Source organism: Onychostruthus taczanowskii, unplaced genomic scaffold (assembly GCF_017590055.1).
Source record: "Onychostruthus taczanowskii isolate IOZ18803 unplaced genomic scaffold, ASM1759005v1 scaffold68, whole genome shotgun sequence".
Lineage (NCBI taxonomy): Eukaryota > Metazoa > Chordata > Aves > Passeriformes > Passeridae > Onychostruthus > Onychostruthus taczanowskii.
In genome coordinates this window covers 1,471,049-1,488,708 of record NW_024504566.1, presented here as the reverse complement: position 1 = coordinate 1,488,708, position 17,660 = coordinate 1,471,049, and the positions used below count along the sequence as shown (strand labels likewise).

Sequence of the window (17,660 nt, the reverse complement as noted above, 5' to 3'; positions counted from 1 at the left end):
TGCTGCTGGGCTGTGAGCACAGGCACTGGGAGCTCCTGGCACAGTCAGGGATCCCCTCTCACTGCATGGCAAACTGCCTTGAGATTGTATCCTCTGGAAGCCTGGGTGCCATGAGGCACAGGAAGCTCATCCAGCCTGTGTTTCAGGGAAAATTCTGCTGAAAATACATCCACCACAGTGATAGTAGTGTCACTGCATATGGACATAGGTCAGGTAAGGCTTGAAGGCAGAATTAATGTGTTTTTTTAGAGCAACTCTAAAAGTATAAAAATTAGACAACCTTCAGGTACATGAGCCATTCTCCTTGTGTCCACTTCCATGAATTTCTGTAGTTTACATGGATCATCAATTTCAGCGCTAAATACTCCTCTCCAGAAAATTTCTGGCTACCCCTGCCAGTAGGACACAAGAGCGTCCATTTCTCCTTTCTGTGTCTCATATGAGAGTGAAATGGTATTTTCTGCTTTTATCCCTGGCTAAAGATCCATTTTTAACATAGTCATGCGTTCTAAATAACTTACAGCCCAAGAAGTGGAACTTGGTTCTCAAACCTTTTGCAAACCATGAGATTCCTGGCTAGGAATGCTTGTCAAGCCTTTTTTAATGAACCTGCCTGAAGTATATATTTCTCTGGGTTTTGAAGAGCTCAGAAACAGAATTTGCTTCTTGCTTTCCCTAACTTCAGCAGCAAGTGCATTTATCATTACTTGACAGAACCCTTGAGCAGTTAATGTTTTGGACTGATATTGTATGAAGGTACATTGCTTGGTTTTATGGAGATTAACTATTCAGACAAATATTTGTTCTTAAGATCTTGCAGCTTGTGATTGTTTTCTGCAATAGAATGATATGTTTTCTCTTATCACTATTTCTGATTATGTAAACAAATGAAATAAAAAAACTTCTGCGGGAATTTTTTTTTTCAACTGCTGCCCAACCTGTCTGTAGACAATTGTACACTATGTTTCCATCAAATCTCTAGCTTGAGTTTCTTGGATATTGAAAATACTGATTTTTTTTTTTTTAAATTGTTAACAGGATATTTCCAAGTTCCCAGAAAAAGATTATACGCTGCTGGGTGAAGGTGGAATCATTCTGAGTGGAGGTCAACGAGCACGGATCTCACTGGCAAGGTGAGTATTTTGCTCTTCACGTAGAGTACTGTTTCACAGACATGAAATGTATTGTGACTAAGCATTTAAATACATGTGGACTATGTCCTGCCAAATAAATATCTTCCAGATATATCAGGAACATGATTTCACTATTAGAAATATGAATTCAGCTATGTAATTTTGTTTAGGATACACCTGCATATTAATTTATTGAATTTTAAAAGTTTGATGTCAGACAAGTGCTATGGCTTAACTTAAGATGAATATTTCCCGTCCTGATGCAAGACGTCTTTGCAAATTCTGACCTCTAAGTGTAGCTTTTTATGTACTGAAGAAACCCATAGAAAGATACAAATAAATATTCCAGAATGTTTCCCTGTTATGACATTTCTTCAAAGTGGTTTATGTGTTGATCAATAACATACTGCCTGTCTGCAGGTAAATGGAGGGAAAAAAAAAAAGCAGCCATGTTCCAAAACATTTTGTGCTAACACTTTGGGCTTCTGTTTGTCATAAGAAAAAAGAAAAAATAGAAAGAAGTGACTAGTTAGTACGTATGAATAACTGCCTTGTCTGTTTGACCTTCCAATGTTAGTAAGTAATTCTGAAGGTCCACGGAACAATAACATAGGTGTTTGTCTTATAAATTAGCTATGTGTTTCAGCAGAGTCACTTAGCTATTGTGAGAAATCCAGTAATGACAGCTCTGATGTGTAAATGGCCCCATTTATTTCTGTGCCAAGTGCAAATTGTGTTGATTCCCATGCCCAGAAACACTGTGTAGAAGTAAAATCACATTATAGTGATCTGTACTGGCATCCCATGAAAGATGTGCACATCTGTGTGAGGCTAAACGATGGGATCATTAAAATAGAGGATCTTTCAGTGTGGGTTTGTGAGACTGAAGAGGCATATGGATGGTTCTGGTTTATGCAGTAAGAGGAAAGAGAAGGTGAAGATTAGGCAAAGCTTTCAAAGCACGTAACCCCAAAACAACAAAACCCACTTAGATTTTCATTTAAAATTCAACATTTACACAAACTGTTTCCTAGATGTTATGGATTATCGTGTCTGTCACTTTTCAGATGGTCGTAGCTTGTCTCCTGGAGGGTCACAGGACTTATGTATTTATTGTCAGCTGTAGAACAGTAACTTTTAAAACATTTACACGTGACTGTCTTAGATTTTGTTTGGGCTCCAGTCCAAGCAGTGTGCTACAAGGTATGTGGGTATTGAGGTGTGGGTTGCAGACGAAGCTCTGAGAAGTTAGGGGTGTCAATTTAGGTTTACAGCCCTGGGCTGTACCTAGGTAATAAACTGGTGATAATCTGGACATTATGTTCTTGGACTGGCTGCATAAACTTACCTGGTGTAGTCTGTGCAAGGTCAAGTGAAAGGAGAATCCATGACAGAAGTGATATCAACCAGCCGTCACGAGAAGCCAGTGGAGATTGCATGAGGCTGTCTTTCTTCCAGAGCACTGTCACTGCCTGCCCCTGCAACTGGGGGAAAGAAAGGACCAAGGGAAAGGCACAGTGCATGTCCTGGACTTGAGTCAGCTTGCTGGCCTGGCACCCTAAAGCCAGTAGCTTTGTAGCTACTACGTGCGACGCACAAATTATAGCAATAAAACCCTATAAACTTCTTGCTGATAAAAGCACACAGAACAGTGTGAATTTTTGTTGCTGTGCAGTCACTCCTTAATGTATGGTCAGTGAAATCCATTGCGTTACAAGATGTTTCAATAAAGTTGCTAGATTTATTAACATAATGAGCTAATATTGAGGGTTTTTTCTCTTGGTGGTTAAATACTTTCACACTGATTAACATACTTTAAAAATACATAAATTCAACTGGCTGTATTTCTTTATTAATTATACTCTGATTGATATCACATAATGATTTTCATTCTCACAGAGGAAGGCAGGGGGTTTTTTTGAACTTCCATTCAATTTTTTTTTTTTTTAAATCCTCTTAACCAGAGCTTTAGGTCTCAGTAATCCATGTCCAAGTACATACAGCTTAAGGTCCTATTTCATGTCTTCAAATTGAAAATTGTACAGCCCCATTGAAAGTGATGTTTGCAAGACATTAATACACTTTTATTTGCTCACCATTTTGTTCTAAGTACCTTTGGAATTAAGTGCTGAGACCTAAGTCTTTTCATGTATTTATTTACATATATGCAATATTCTCTCAGGCACCAGTAGGTGTTACAGTAGACATTAAACTCCCATTCAAATGGTCATTGTGCATCAATGGGGACTGTCAGATTCAGGCCATAAACAGATTTCTTTTTACACAGAGTAACCTGTGTAAAAGACAGCTTTGTTTCATTGCATCAAAATAATGGAAAACTGAGTTAGTTTGTAATGTGGCCTGCAGCAAGAAAAGGCTTAATTAAAAGATGTCTTATAAGTATATTTCATGTTAAACTTCAGCTCTTTATTGATGCTGTAGAAAGCCTATAAATTAAAAGTTTTGAGGCATTCTTCTTAAATTATGTTTATTTAAATTTATAAGAGATGCGAAAGTTAATGTCATTTCTCTTTTTTTCTGTTCAGGGCAGTGTACAAAGATGCTGATTTGTATCTCCTGGATTCTCCTTTTGGACACTTAGACATTTTTACAGAAAAAGAGATATTTGAAAGGTATTGTATGTTTTGAGAGACTGTATTTAATAATCTTGCCAAGCAGCACAAAGTAAAATGAAGGGTTTTTAATAGCAGTACAAAAATACTGAGGTAATCAAAATTATGCCTGTTGGGATGTTAATTTTTAGGGTTTCTCATAGTATTATGTTGTAGTATTATGTATATATTTTGAGTATTTTTTTGTTAGTACTAGGACAATACACTGTGTGGGAAACAAGCCTGGGCCAGGTGTGAGCATTACTGCTCCCTCTTCCATCTTAACATATTGAGCCTGCTGGAATCTTGTGCTCCCAGTGTGTGTGGCTTTATATCTGACATGTCTTTGTATCAGAAAAGCTTTCACTTTAAAACAATTACCAACTTTGTAAGTATATATATTTTTTTTACAAAAAGCTATATTTTGACTTGTTTTTCTAATAACTGAACATTGAATCACCTGAAACTGTCTGCTGATGATTGATGCAGGTTGGCCCAAGTCAGACTTTTAGCTTATCCTTTTGATGAAAACAGTAAGGACACACACAATCATCCATGAGCTTTTCAGCCACTGTAATTTTGAAGTTTTGAAATTGGAGTAATACTCTTAAGTCTCAGATCAGATCTGAGTAACCCTAAGACGAAAAGAAATACTTCATGATGAAGTGTGCTTTTTGGGTTGACCCAAACATGATTAAATTTTGCCTCTTTTTTGGTTCCTGCAATAAAGTACTCACCCTTTACACATCTCAGCTTTACCACCTCCTTTGTAGTTTGAGGAAGCACCCAAGACTGCTCATACTGGGAGCAGGGCAGGTAAAAGCAAATTGAAAGTGAAACGGATGAAATAATTTAATCATGAAAACAAAAAAGTCTAAATGTTCACACTTCCATCTTTTACAGCTGTGTGTGCAAGTTGATGGCGAATAAAACGAGGATCTTGGTTACTTCAAAACTGGAACACTTAAAGATTGCTGACAAAATATTAATCTTACATGAAGGGAGCTGCTATTTCTATGGAACATTTTCTGAACTTCAGGGTCAGCGGCCAGACTTCAGCTCAGAGCTGATGGGATTTGACTCTTTTGATCAGTTCAGCGCGGAGAGAAGAAATTCAATCCTTACTGAGACTCTCCGACGATTCTCCATTGAAGGAGAAGGCATGGGATCACGCAATGAAATAAAGAAGCAATCTTTTAAGCAAAAATCAGATTTTAACGACAAAAGGAAGAACTCCGTAATTATGAACCCCCTTAACGCCAATAGGAAGTTCTCAGTGGTGCAGAAGAACGGGATGCAGGTCAATGGGATGGACGATGGCCACAGTGAGCCAGCGGAGAGGAGGCTCTCGCTGGTGCCTGACGTGGAGCAGGGGGACATGGCTCTGCTGCGGACAGGCATGCTCAAGGCCGACCATCTGCTGCCAGGGCGCAGGAGGCAGTCCGTGCTGAACCTGATGACGAGCACCTCTGTGAGCTACGGACCAAACTTTTCCAAAAAGGGCAGTACAACGTTTCGGAAAATGTCTGTGGTGCCTCAGACAAACCTGTCTTCTGAGATAGATATCTACACCCGGCGTGTGTCTCGGGACAGTGTCCTGGACATAACTGATGAAATCAGCGAAGAGGATTTGAAGGTGTGTGTCGATTTGAATTCATCTTGGGTTTGGTTATGGTGGTGGTTTAGTGCAATATACTCCTCATCTGTTTTTCTGCTGGACTCTTTCTCTCCTAATGCAGCATTTCTCTGCAGAATATGTGTTTTGAATACTTGTGAAAAATTTTCAACTCAAGTATCATCTTGAAATCATTGAAATCCTCAAAAAAATTATATTGCTTTATTTTTGGTTCATTTTTCAGTGCTAAGTGTAGGGAATTTCAATACAAGATTTACATCTCCTGCATTCTACCTTTCAGATTACTTAGGTCAAATAAAATTTGAAACCATAACTTGGAAAAACATTGTTTTAGAGCATTTAGGTAAAATACACCTTTGAAACATTAAGGCTCATAGAAAAAATATAATACATTTGAAGTATTAGCACAGTTTTTAGAGCTGGTATTTGATCAAATTTGATAAATTTGTCAGACTGCTTAGTTCTTGTGTCCTGACACAGACAATGAATGGAAGAGTAAGCTTGATTTTACTCTGGTTTTATGGATGTGCAAAAAATTCAGAAGGTTGAGATTTATACAAAAAAACTGGACCTAATTTTTTTTTTCTTATGGTTTCAATTGGTTATGATGGACAACTTTCATTTTCAAAATGGACAGCTGATTTTCTCAGGATAAGAAAATTTTCTGGGGAACTTTCCTTGGTGGAAACAGAAGTCCAAGGAAAATTTAAATTCAAAATTTGCTGAAACACTGCCCATTTTTCCTTTTGAGCTCAACAGAAAAATAAAAAAACTCAAAATGTTTACAAATTTACTCTAAAATCACAATAATAATTCTCCATTGAAAGAAAATAGCTGTTGATTAATCATTTCTGATTCTGGTAGTGCTGGACAAATCTTAGCTTCTCTCATTGTTGTCTGAAAATTCCAAATAATCTCTTGATTGTATTTTTATATCAGTGACTCAACCAGTCAGTACCTTCCTCTCTAGCCATTATCAGCCAATTTAATGCTTCAGCTCAATTATTTGCAGTGAGTTAGCAGGAAGAATGATAGCATTGTTGTGTCAGTAATTCTCATACAGAGATATTATTAGCATTCTTACTATTATTTCACTGTTTTTTTGACAGGAGTGCTTCAGTGATGATGCTGAGAGCATGGGTACTGTTACTACATGGAATACCTATTTCAGATACGTTACTATCCACAAAAACTTGATTTTTGTTCTGATTTTGTGTGTGACTGTCTTCTTAGTTGAGGTAAGGGAATCTGTGCTTGGTGTCATGTTGCAGCAAATGATGTTTGTTCCAACTGTTCTTTGTGAAAATGGATAAAGCATCAAGACATAAGCTCTTGTATGTATCACTTACTGACAACTGCTGCTAAATTAGATTGCAGGGATTTTCTACTGCTGAGGTGAGAACTTCTTCACCAAAGTTAGAGGTTAGTAAACAGCAGCAGAAGACCCATCTTCTCAAATTATCCAGGTTATTTTCTCTATGTGGTACCATAAATAAGAATTATTGCCCTATGCAAGTCTCTTGTTCACAGGTGAATAATCTTCCATTTTTCATTTAAAATTAGCTTTGCAGAGCCTTAGGCAGTTAACAACAATAATTGCCATAATATTTTTTAATCAGCACATACATGAATTCTGGAAAATTGCTTTGAAAAATGAGTTACTATCTTTGCTCCTAGTGAAAGAAGAGTGGTGAGTAAGGCAGTGTGCTGAATGCCTGTGGTGGCAGTGAAAGATGGAAGGGGTGTTCCTGCAGCATGCAGAGAAGAATTTTCGAAGGATGGTGCAAAATACCAGAACAAGTACTGAAGAACATCTGGCTCTTTGAAGGCATTTGGCTGTTTCTCATATATCAGAAATTTTTGCTTTTTGTCTTGCCTCTCAATTCAGAAAAGCATATAGAACCTCTTAATGTTCTCTTGTATAGTAACTATCCTAAATCAAGTATTTTTTAAAGGGAAGTAACATGTTTCATAGGGAGAAATCAATGAGACAGTATTCATATATCAATTTACAAAATATGGTGACAATTTCTCTTGGTGTTTTTCAACATGAACTGAATGGAGAGAAGAATAAATTAGGAATATAGGATTATTTCCTGGTTGATTGTCAGCAAAGGGGTTTTAGCAATTCTCTGGTGAGATTCAAACTTCTAGTATCACCACAGCTGGAGAAAGATGTGACTGATGGTATTCTGAATTCACAATAATGGTATATTGCAGATGATTTAAGACCAGGGATAAATCCTGGAGCTTAGATCTAGTTTAACATACTAACTTTTAAATCAACTCCAGAAGCAAGGCAGAACTTAGATGTGTAGCTCTTCTTATCATGTAAGTTGTATTTTCATTGTTGTGGAAAATGACTATGTAAACAACAGCAGAGCTGAATGTGAGTTTTAGAGGCAAAGGAAATTTTAATTTTAAGATATATCAGATTTATTCCTGTATATTCAGCATATATTTCTAATGCTGATTGCACATTTTTGCTTTTATTTTAGACTAAACCTTTTTTAAATGTTTTGAAAAGTTTCATCTTCTAACTGAAAAAACAATCTTATGACTGAAAAAAAATCTTACATATCCATACAATTTAAAGTTTCCAATGTGACTGTCATTGAAGTAAAAGCCTATTGGTAAATGAATAGTCTAGAAGATACCCAGCTGCAGCCCAGACTTGAACAAACCTCTGTGTGTGAGCTGAAACACCATTCCAAGCGTCCAAGTGTCCTGTGCTAACAGTTTGAATCCTTCCAACTTGAGACAATGAAGAGAGGCTAGTGATGAACATCCAAGTAAATTGAAAGTGGTGGTTTTACACCCTTCAGATCTGGGTGGGACTACTGAAGAAATTCTAGAGATGCTAGTTTGGATTTTGACTAGATTGCTTTGGAAGGATTGCTTTTGAATGGATTTTTGCAGATTCCAAGATGAGTTCACACAGGTCACCATAAACCGGACATCAACTGTATTTATTTCCTAGGTTTGTGGGGTGTGTGTTGTGTAGCTCACTTAAGCAGCTCAAAACTGTGTCTCATGGATGTAATACCCAGAGACTGGGGCTGCTGAACTGCAACAAGAGCAGTTTTGGAAGGAAACACAGAGAAAGGCTTTGTGAAACTATTCTGTGACAATGCTACCTACCATCATCTTCACAGCTGAAAAAACTCCTCTCTTGTGAGGAGTCAAGATGAGAACAGGATTCTGCTGGGAGATGTAAAAATATTATTGTGAAAGAAGCCTGATTCTTACAAATACTTAAATTCAGGACTGTCATGGTCAATCTTTAGTTATTTACTGTAAGACTTGCAAAAGTTGGTGGGTCCCATAGAGAAGCCTTCAGTTATGCTTATCAGTTGGGGTATTACCACAATATATTTCTGTACCGGTGACACAAAAATATATGGGAAGAAAATTTAAAAACTGTTTCAACCCTTAGAAAAGTGATCATGGTCAGGAACAGAGCAAACTAAAATGTGATAGACTAGATGAAGAAATCCAGTATCTTGGTACAGAGGCAAGAATATATTACAGACTAAATTCTTGTTAAATGCTGAACCATCTCACAATGAAGAGTTTAATTGTACATTTTAAAAATATTGCAATAGATTATGTGGAAAGTTGTGTCAAACTAAGCAGCAAAGCAACATCAGTCAAATGAGTATATCAAATGAATACACCAGATATCAGCTAGCAAGAACAACAATGCAAAAATAATAATGTTAAAGGTATGGCATTAATATTTGAAAAGATGCCTTTGAAGATATCGAGAGACTTACTCTTCTAGAGTCATAAAAATATTAATCTTTAAAACTAAAAAATTGTTAAGGCTTACAGTTATCAGCAGGAAGACATCAGCAAGCCTTTGTCAATAGTATGGTAAAAAAGAGCACAAGAATTTCTAGAATTCAAGAATCTCTCGGGCACTTGAGAGCCTGATTGTAATACAAGTCTAAATGTAGCTTTCCTGGTGGGATGCTCTAAATTGTTTCCGTGGAGAGAGAAGCAGATATTACAAGGTTTTTGCTTTAAGCAGGTTTGACTTCCACCCATTTGCTATTCTCCCTCTAAATACAGGTATAAAGTCAATTAAAAAAAGATAAGAGAGAAAGATTACATAAAGTGATAAATCAAAATCTGACTCTGTTTTCTTTGGTCACAGGTAGCTGCTTCTCTTGGTGGGGTATGGTTTCTTCAAAAGTAAGTAGTGGTGATAATTTATTGAGAAACTGGGGTATCCCTTATATTATTTTTTTCTGTAAAGAATGAATAAATTCTGCCAGAATTCTATGTGGATAGTCACTATCTTATAGTCAACAAAATGGTTCATAGATGGATGATTTAGATACCTTGTGTAGGTGGTATCTGGTACTTCTTTATGTGCTAACAGTTGAGTGGTTTATGCCTTTTTATTGAGTACACAACAATATTTTCCTGGGTCAGCTCACTCTGGGGATGCAGGCACCTGATTATCTTCAGTACACCATGATTCAGAGGTGCTGGTAAGACTTGCTTAGGAACATTTCTGTAAGACCCCCATTTGTAACATTTCTACAGCTCATCTATGAAGAATTCCCAGAAGCGACAGCATCAGCAGTTGTAGGTTAAAATGTGCTGAGCAGCAGAAAAGACCGTGGCTTTTCTTGGTTAATGCTTTTAATCCCTGTTTTTGTCCTCCAGCAATGAGTGTGTGTGAGTATAGAAGCATTTGGTGTCATAGGTTTCACTGGAGGTGGAGTGATTTATGTTGATTTCCATCTATGTTAAGTCACTAAGGGCTTTGATTTTTATAGCCTACTTAAATAATTTTACTTCCATAGTAATTCAGTTTTTTCAAGACTTAAACTAATTTTTCAGTTTAAAAGAAGGGGGTGTACTTTCCTGGATTAGGTTAGGTTTGTCAGTGATTAAATAGGCAGCTGATTTGCAAGAGACTACCAGAGCAATTAATAATTTATATTTCGTACATTCATAACAATATTTTTAAAATACTGGAAATATCTATAACCATTAGCATAGTTTTAAAACAAATGGACACTGGAATACTGTTTGGTTTTGTTTAGTAAATAAAAGAGAAAAAGCACACAATTCCCAGTAATGCATTTATTTTTAATTTCCATCACAGGACAGCTTTGAAGGTAAATTCAACACAGTCAGAAAACAGCACCACTGACAAACCTCCTGTGATTGTCACTGACACTAGCAGCTACTACATCATTTACATCTATGTGGGTGTGGCAGATACCCTGCTTGCCATGGGAATCTTCAGAGGTTTGCCCCTCGTGCATACACTTATAACAGTGTCTAAAACTCTTCATCAAAAGATGGTGCATGCAGTTCTTCATGCACCTATGTCAACCTTCAACTCTTGGAAAGCAGGTAACTGAAATGGGAGGTGACTGACTCATCTATGCATTTAATTTCAGTTTAATTAAATTGAAATTTTCATCCTGTTAAAGGACAGTGTTACCTTCCATTTACATTTTCAGTCAAGTGGAATGTTAGAAGCTTGCCACACAGGGTAATTTGTGAATCTTTTAATGAAACTTGAATGCACTTAAGTGTGACATATTTCAGTTGTCAATTCTGATTCTGAAATATCACCCCGTAAGAAATAAATTTGGAGAAAATAAACCATTAACTGTTCTAGGCAATAAAAGTAGAATAACTTCTAAAGAATAGACTTTGTCAAAAACTGCAATAGCAAACATATTGTCAGCTATGTCGTGAGTGACAAGGAATCAGATGCGGATGATAAATAGTGCCTTTTTTATGAATAGTCCTACTAAAATGGCATAAAACATCAGTTAGTGTGAATGATGGTATGCATATTCAAATTTGGGAGTTGATATAAAGCTCATTATGTAACTGGTGCAACAAGTTCCATCTCCCATTTTACACGAAAGTCCTATATCATGTTTCTTACTGAAAAGTACTGGATCACAGGAGACACTGCTAAATGATGATACAACAATGAGCTTCTCCTTAATTTTCCCTTATATTCTTAACTTTGTTGTTACATAATCTTTAATACAGTAATTCCACTCAAAAATTAAGAACCAGGTTGTGAACCCATGCAAATGCTGATACGCAAATTACGTGTGTATCATCAGGGCCTGTTGAATGAGAGGTACTGACCTTATGTTTTGTACCTCTATTTCTGCCCCTTTTAGTTGTTTCTTTTCTTAAATTACATTTTCCTGGGTTTTTTTTCAAGAACTGAAACAGAAGTTGTGTAGCCGAATTCCTTCGGGGGGACAGAAATGTAACTCCACTAAACTGTAATGGAATTGGTTATCCTTAAAAAAAATCTTGTATTTAATATTTTGTATTCAGAAAAAGTTCTACCTTTTGTTAAATTAATAAATGTGGTATTTGGGGGGTATTAAAAGGTTTGATTTTTTTTTCCTTAATCCATAGGTGGTATGCTTAACAGATTCTCAAAAGATACTGCAGTACTGGATGATTTACTTCCACTTACAGTATTTGACTTCATTCAGGTTTGTAGAATAAAAGTTGTAACTTTTGCTGTCTTATAGCAATGTGATATTTCTGCTTTACATCTTGCAGAAGAAATCATATGAATTTTTTTTCAATCTATGTATCCACGTAGCTGCTTATCCTGTAGTTCAGCTGTATTGCTTCATTTTTGAGTGCTTGCCTCTGTGTGTACTTACCTCCACTGTTTATGCAAACCACTCTTTCTACTCAGGCTCAGAAATATTTTTGCCCTTCAGACCCCTATAGGACAAGTATCCCTGCTACTGCCCAGATTCAACTGTAAGTCATAAAGGGCATTCCTTAGTTTTTTCTGTTATCTTGGGTCAAGCTAGCTATTTTTTTAATGCTATTCTTGGATTGCATTCAGTCACTTTCATAACTTCCCTTCCTTAAGCTCTTCTGTTCCCAGTTTGCTAGCATCACCCTTAGCTTACTTCTCTTCTGTTGAATACATTATTGACTTTTCTGTTCCTTTATCTTCTATAGAAATGCCAGCTTTTTCTGGTTCCCAGAACATTTTAAAAACAGAAGCAAGTCTTTCCTGGTGTTCCTGTTTCTCTCTACATTATTAAGGTGATATACAGGCCCAGCTTAACCAACACAAACACTCTGCTGTACAGATTGCCTGTCTCCATCTGTGAATTTGCCTGCTTTACAGTCCCTACCAACATGATTGTCTGATAAAGACAGAATTTCTTTCCCTATATCTTTGTGAGGAATTGATAACTTTGACTCATGACTTCAGAGGGGCCAGTGCAGCTTGACATGAAGAGGTTCAAGTATATCACAGCTTTGCTTCATGTCATGAGGACTTGCTGAATGAGTAAACACAGACACTGGAACTCTCTGAATTAACAGTATAATCTTCAGTGTGAACAGTAGTCATTATTGTCTTTTCTGATATGATTGTTTTGTTTCAGATATTTTGGATCTGCCATGGGGGTGTTATTCCAGAAGCATTTTAATTAGTCTGTCTCTAAATTTCAAACTTTCGACAAGAAACTGACTAGTTTTTCATGGTTTCAAGAATAAGGAAAATCCTAGTATGTGGCTTTTCTATTCTGATGCCTTTCAGAGGTTTAGCTATACCCTACTGTCCCTTAGATTCACCTCTCTCTCCTCAGTCTCAGCTGCAGATGCTTCTAGACATGCATGAAAAGCTGCCCTGTCTTTCCAGATTCTTCTGCAGAATATCATTGAACCTACCCATCATCTTGAATAATTTGAAGTAATTCCTTCACAACCAATTTCTTCTGGTCCTCCATAGATTCAGACTTCCATGGACTCTGCTAAGGAACAAAGTCAGATTCCTCTGAAAGACACAGAGAAGTTATAGCTAGGACTTTTTCCTTCTGATGACTATTGAAGAGTCACAGAGTGTGGAAGGGATACGTGGACCTAGAACCTGGAACCTCTCCAGCCCCTCTGTTCTAAGCAGGTTCAGCAAGAGAGCCAAGGTCAGCTAGGGTTGCTCAAGGCCAAGCTGGGTTTTGGATAACTCCAAGTTCTCTGAGTAACACATTCCAGTATTTGACCTTCCCCATGTTAAAAGTGCTTTTTCTTATGTTTCAATGGAATTTTGTGCATTTCAGCTTGTGCCCATTGCCTCTTCCCACTGTGCGCCATTTAAAAGAATTTGGCTCAAGCACATACAGTCCACAAGAAATACTATTATTTATATAAACAGAATATATTTTAATTATATAAATATTAACAAACTGCATACACAGACACATTTATAACTTATATAAGTATAATAAACATAAAGTCATACAAAATGATGAGATCCCCCTACCCAGTTCTATCAGCCAGTCCTCATTTCTTGAAGATCCTTCCTGTGAGATGCTGCTAGCACATATGCTTGTCCCTAAGGTTTAATATAGTCTTACTCAAAAGTTCATAGTGAACTACTGAACATTCATGCCTGTGATCATGACTGGTTTCCCCTAAATTAAAAACTCCTGTTGGTTAATCAAACTGGCTGTTGCAGTCATTGTCACCCTGAACGCTTGCTGAGTTAATTCTACTACCACCTGCATTTTCCAAACTGGGAAACAGTGGGACATGTCTCCCCATCTGGCCTCTGTACCAGGGCTGAAAGCTCAGCATCTGAGGCACTGAACTGGGCTGCATGAGCCCTCTGCTGCCATTCCTCAACTATATGCCAATACAGTTGACTTGTAGTTTAGATTTTTGCTTCTGCCTTTTTAGAGAAAATATCATCTTCTGTCTAACTTCAGGCTTACTTTGGAGTTTATAACACAGATTTTCATATTCAACTTTTAGTGAAATAACTGTGGGACCAGCAGTTAGAACAGTATGACATCATGGTGACCTTTACAAAATTCGAGTAAATGACAGAAACGGGAATTCTAACAGTCACTGAGTGACTGTAATCTCAAGTAATGTGAGAACTGTATAACTTGGCTCAATATCACTTAATAGCTTATTTGCTTCTTAACAATTAGAGAGAGATACAAGTGTTATTAATTTCTGCAGTTTGAAGTAATGAGTAAACACAAATCCATTCCTGCATTGCTGCAGACCAGTGCTAAAGAACCTGCCAAGCGTAACCCACACACATCACCATTCCTTTAAGAGAAATGAGGAAAGTAGTGAAAGAACTCCTAGGATCATAAAATTGTTATGGCTGGAAGGGACATTAAAGGTCATCTAGTTCTAACCCCTCTGCAAAGGCAATGACACTTTCCATGAGATCAGGTTTCTCAGGGCCCCTTTCAACCTGGCCTTGAACAGTTCCAGGGGTGGGGCATTCACATCTTCTCTGGGCAACCTGTTCCAATGCCTCACCACCCTCCTAGTAAAGAATTTCTTCCTAATATCTAATCTAAACCTGCACTATTTTGGTTCAAATCCATTCCTCCTTTAACTAGTTCAGCTGTAATGTAATTTTTTTCATATAATGTGATGCTGTTATTGCATTGCTCAGATTTCTGATGAAAAAAAAAGTTATAGGAAACTTAGAACATGCTTACCTGTTCATAAAAGACCTCTGACTTGGAATACTGGGAATTTAAATCCTTCCTTGAATTTATGTGGATGTAGTAGCAAAAGGACCCACTGCAGGTTTCTTCCTAATGTGAAATTAGTTTTGCTTTTCATCTGTTTCTTTGCTGACTGGTCATTTGCAGTGATGTTTCAATGTTCATAATTTTGTCCCAAATTGTCCATTTTCAGTTGGTTTATGCTGCTAAGTTTGCAGCTTGAAGTAGTTGTTTAGTGTTAGAAGTAACAAAGCAGAACTTTGCTATTCTATGTACACTGGTATACTTGATTTTTTTTAGATTTAGACACAAGAAAAAAAGCAGTCTACCTGCATAAGTCTCTTCTAGAGTAAAGATTAAGACCAGATTTAGCTAAATCTGTCTGGAGCTACTGAGAATGAGGTCTTAAAATGGTAGTAGTCTCTAGCAGGTTAAAATAGATAAACTCTGAAACAATTTCGTTCCTTTTGTCATCTGACACCTTTAAACACCTTTTTATTGCTCCTGAATCCAATAATTTGTCATACCACAGATTCTCGTACAATTCATTTCCTGTCTTCTGATCAGGACAAGCAGTAGTGTAAGTTTCACGTATGAATTACAGTCCCTTGACCAAAGAAGTACAACTTCCCACTTTTTCTGATCCTCAGCAAGACTGCTTTGCCCAGAACCTGCAGGAGACTGTCACTCAGCTCCTGACAGTCTTGCACACCTAGTCCAGACAAGGCAGGGACAGCACCGGTAGGTTTGGTGGGCGGCTGCAGATATTGGAAGTGTTATTCTTACATTTTAAGTGGAGAGTGAGTGCCTAGCTGCCATTTCTTTTGTGTGGCTTCATATTTTTGAAGCCTGCAATACAGATTGTACTATAGAAAACATTTTTTCCACCTATTAGAAAAGATGGCAGCTTGTTGCAACAGGTTATGGATCTGGTCCAAGTGATTCATTATCTTTTCATGGAGGTTTGTTCTCAGCTGCAAATCTTCTTAGGTTAGCACTTTATGTTTGTTGAAACAATACGTAGTTGCCATAGGCAGGAGATTCATCACCAATCTCTAGTCTATAAAATGACAAGTTTACTGTATCAATAGTATTTTTCTTTCATTCTACAGTTAATACTGATTGTGATTGGCGCTATAACAGTAGTCTCAATATTAGAACCCTACATCTTCCTGGCATCAGTGCCTGTGATAGCAGCCTTTATTCTGTTAAGGGCATACTTCCTCCACACTTCTCAGCAGCTGAAACAACTGGAATCTGAAGGTAGGAGCAGCAAAATTGGTAGACTTTTAAATCCACAACAAATCAATTGAGAAGTGATTCACTCTTTCTACTCTTTTTTGTGTCTTCTCTTGCAAGATGACATTGTCTTTGGGAGCAGAACACATATCTCCTTAAAACCAGGGTTGTTACTGATCCAGCCAATACTGAGTGCTCTGCTGCCAAAGAACAATAAAAAAGGCCTTTTAAAAGATGGGCTTTATCACCACTGCAGCTGAAAACAAATAAAGTCCTGACATACAGTTTTCTTGAGAGTAAATGTAACTTGCAAAATTGTGGTCAGACTTGGTATGTACCCTTTCAGTTTGTTTCTTTTTAAGAAAAAATTTCAATGTATATGTCTTAATCACAAAGAGCTCTGATTTCTGAATAAGTTATTTGATTAAATTTCCTTCCTGTCCCCCATTAAGAGACTAAACTGTTTCAAATAAAATTGAAGACCTCATTTGGAAGTGTGAATTTGCTTGGCTTTGCAGCACACTGGCAGATCCTCAGCAAATCAGTCCTGAATTTTAAACAGTGGTGATCCTCTTCCCTTTTACTTAAGTGTAATTCTGGAGTTCCTCAGACCTAAATTTAAATTTCTTTGATGTTCACAGGGATCCAGCACTGGCTCACCACTTTTTATGTAATGCAAGATCTGCTTAAAATTACCATGTCACTGCAGTTGAATCTGGAGCATTAAAGTACTCTGCCAATGCTAAGAAAGCTTCATATAATGGAGTTATCAAAATCGCAGGAATTAATTTTGGCTGGGGAGGAGCAGCCTTTCTCTTGTGGCATCCTACCAGGATGCCAGGAGCTTCCCCTAGTAGATATGAGACAAATAGTTATGTGCTAACTATGAAGAATTATTGTGATCCCTTCCTGTCAATACACTGAATGCAATTTCAACCCATTCTTGCAAGGACTGCTGTTGTATATCCTTCGTTAGGATTACTTCAGTCGTGTAGTTAGCACCATATGTAAATTACTCGCTGGCAGTAGCTGCACTGCTGTGAGGTGGAGCATGGCGGGGTGTTTGTATTATATCAAAGGCATTTCCTCATGCATGTTTATGTTGTTCTAATTTAAACACTTTGCAGCTCGGAGTCCAATTTTCACCCATCTTGTTACAAGCTTGAAAGGGCTGTGGACACTGCGAGCTTTTGGGCGGCAGCCGTATTTTGAGACCTTATTTCACAAAGCTCTGAACCTACACACGGCAAACTGGTTCCTCTACCTGTCAACACTGCGCTGGTTCCAGATGAGGATAGAAATCATTTTTGTTGTCTTTTTTGTTGCTGTGGCATTTATCTCTATCATAACTACAGGTATGGTAACTTTACCCGAAAACTGAAGTGGAAGTCTGCTGGTTCTTTTTAATGGCTCAGCTTTAGAAAATTCTGAAAAAAGCTGTTGTGGAATTTAGCATACATTGCAGTCATTGATTTAAGTATGTCATAGTAGCAAACACAATTTAATTAAAGTAGAAGTAACACCATTATTGCCTGCA

General features: G+C 37.3%; 1 protein-coding gene across 3 annotated transcripts in view; it reads left to right on the top strand.

Annotated features, from left to right (window-relative positions):
• Positions 1-17,660, top strand: part of CFTR (CF transmembrane conductance regulator) — an 86,087-nt gene that overhangs the window by 41,999 nt on the left and 26,428 nt on the right. For all 3 annotated transcript variants that reach the window (XM_041421071.1, XM_041421070.1, XM_041421072.1), the window contains 9 exons: positions 1,039-1,133; positions 3,680-3,766; positions 4,649-5,381; positions 6,491-6,619; positions 9,541-9,578; positions 10,504-10,757; positions 11,799-11,878; positions 15,997-16,147; positions 17,251-17,478. In XM_041421071.1, coding sequence (XP_041277005.1) covers positions 1,039-1,133; positions 3,680-3,766; positions 4,649-5,381; positions 6,491-6,619; positions 9,541-9,578; positions 10,504-10,757; positions 11,799-11,878; positions 15,997-16,147; positions 17,251-17,478 — 1,795 coding nt within the window. The remainder of the gene's footprint in view (positions 1-1,038; positions 1,134-3,679; positions 3,767-4,648; positions 5,382-6,490; positions 6,620-9,540; positions 9,579-10,503; positions 10,758-11,798; positions 11,879-15,996; positions 16,148-17,250; positions 17,479-17,660) is intronic.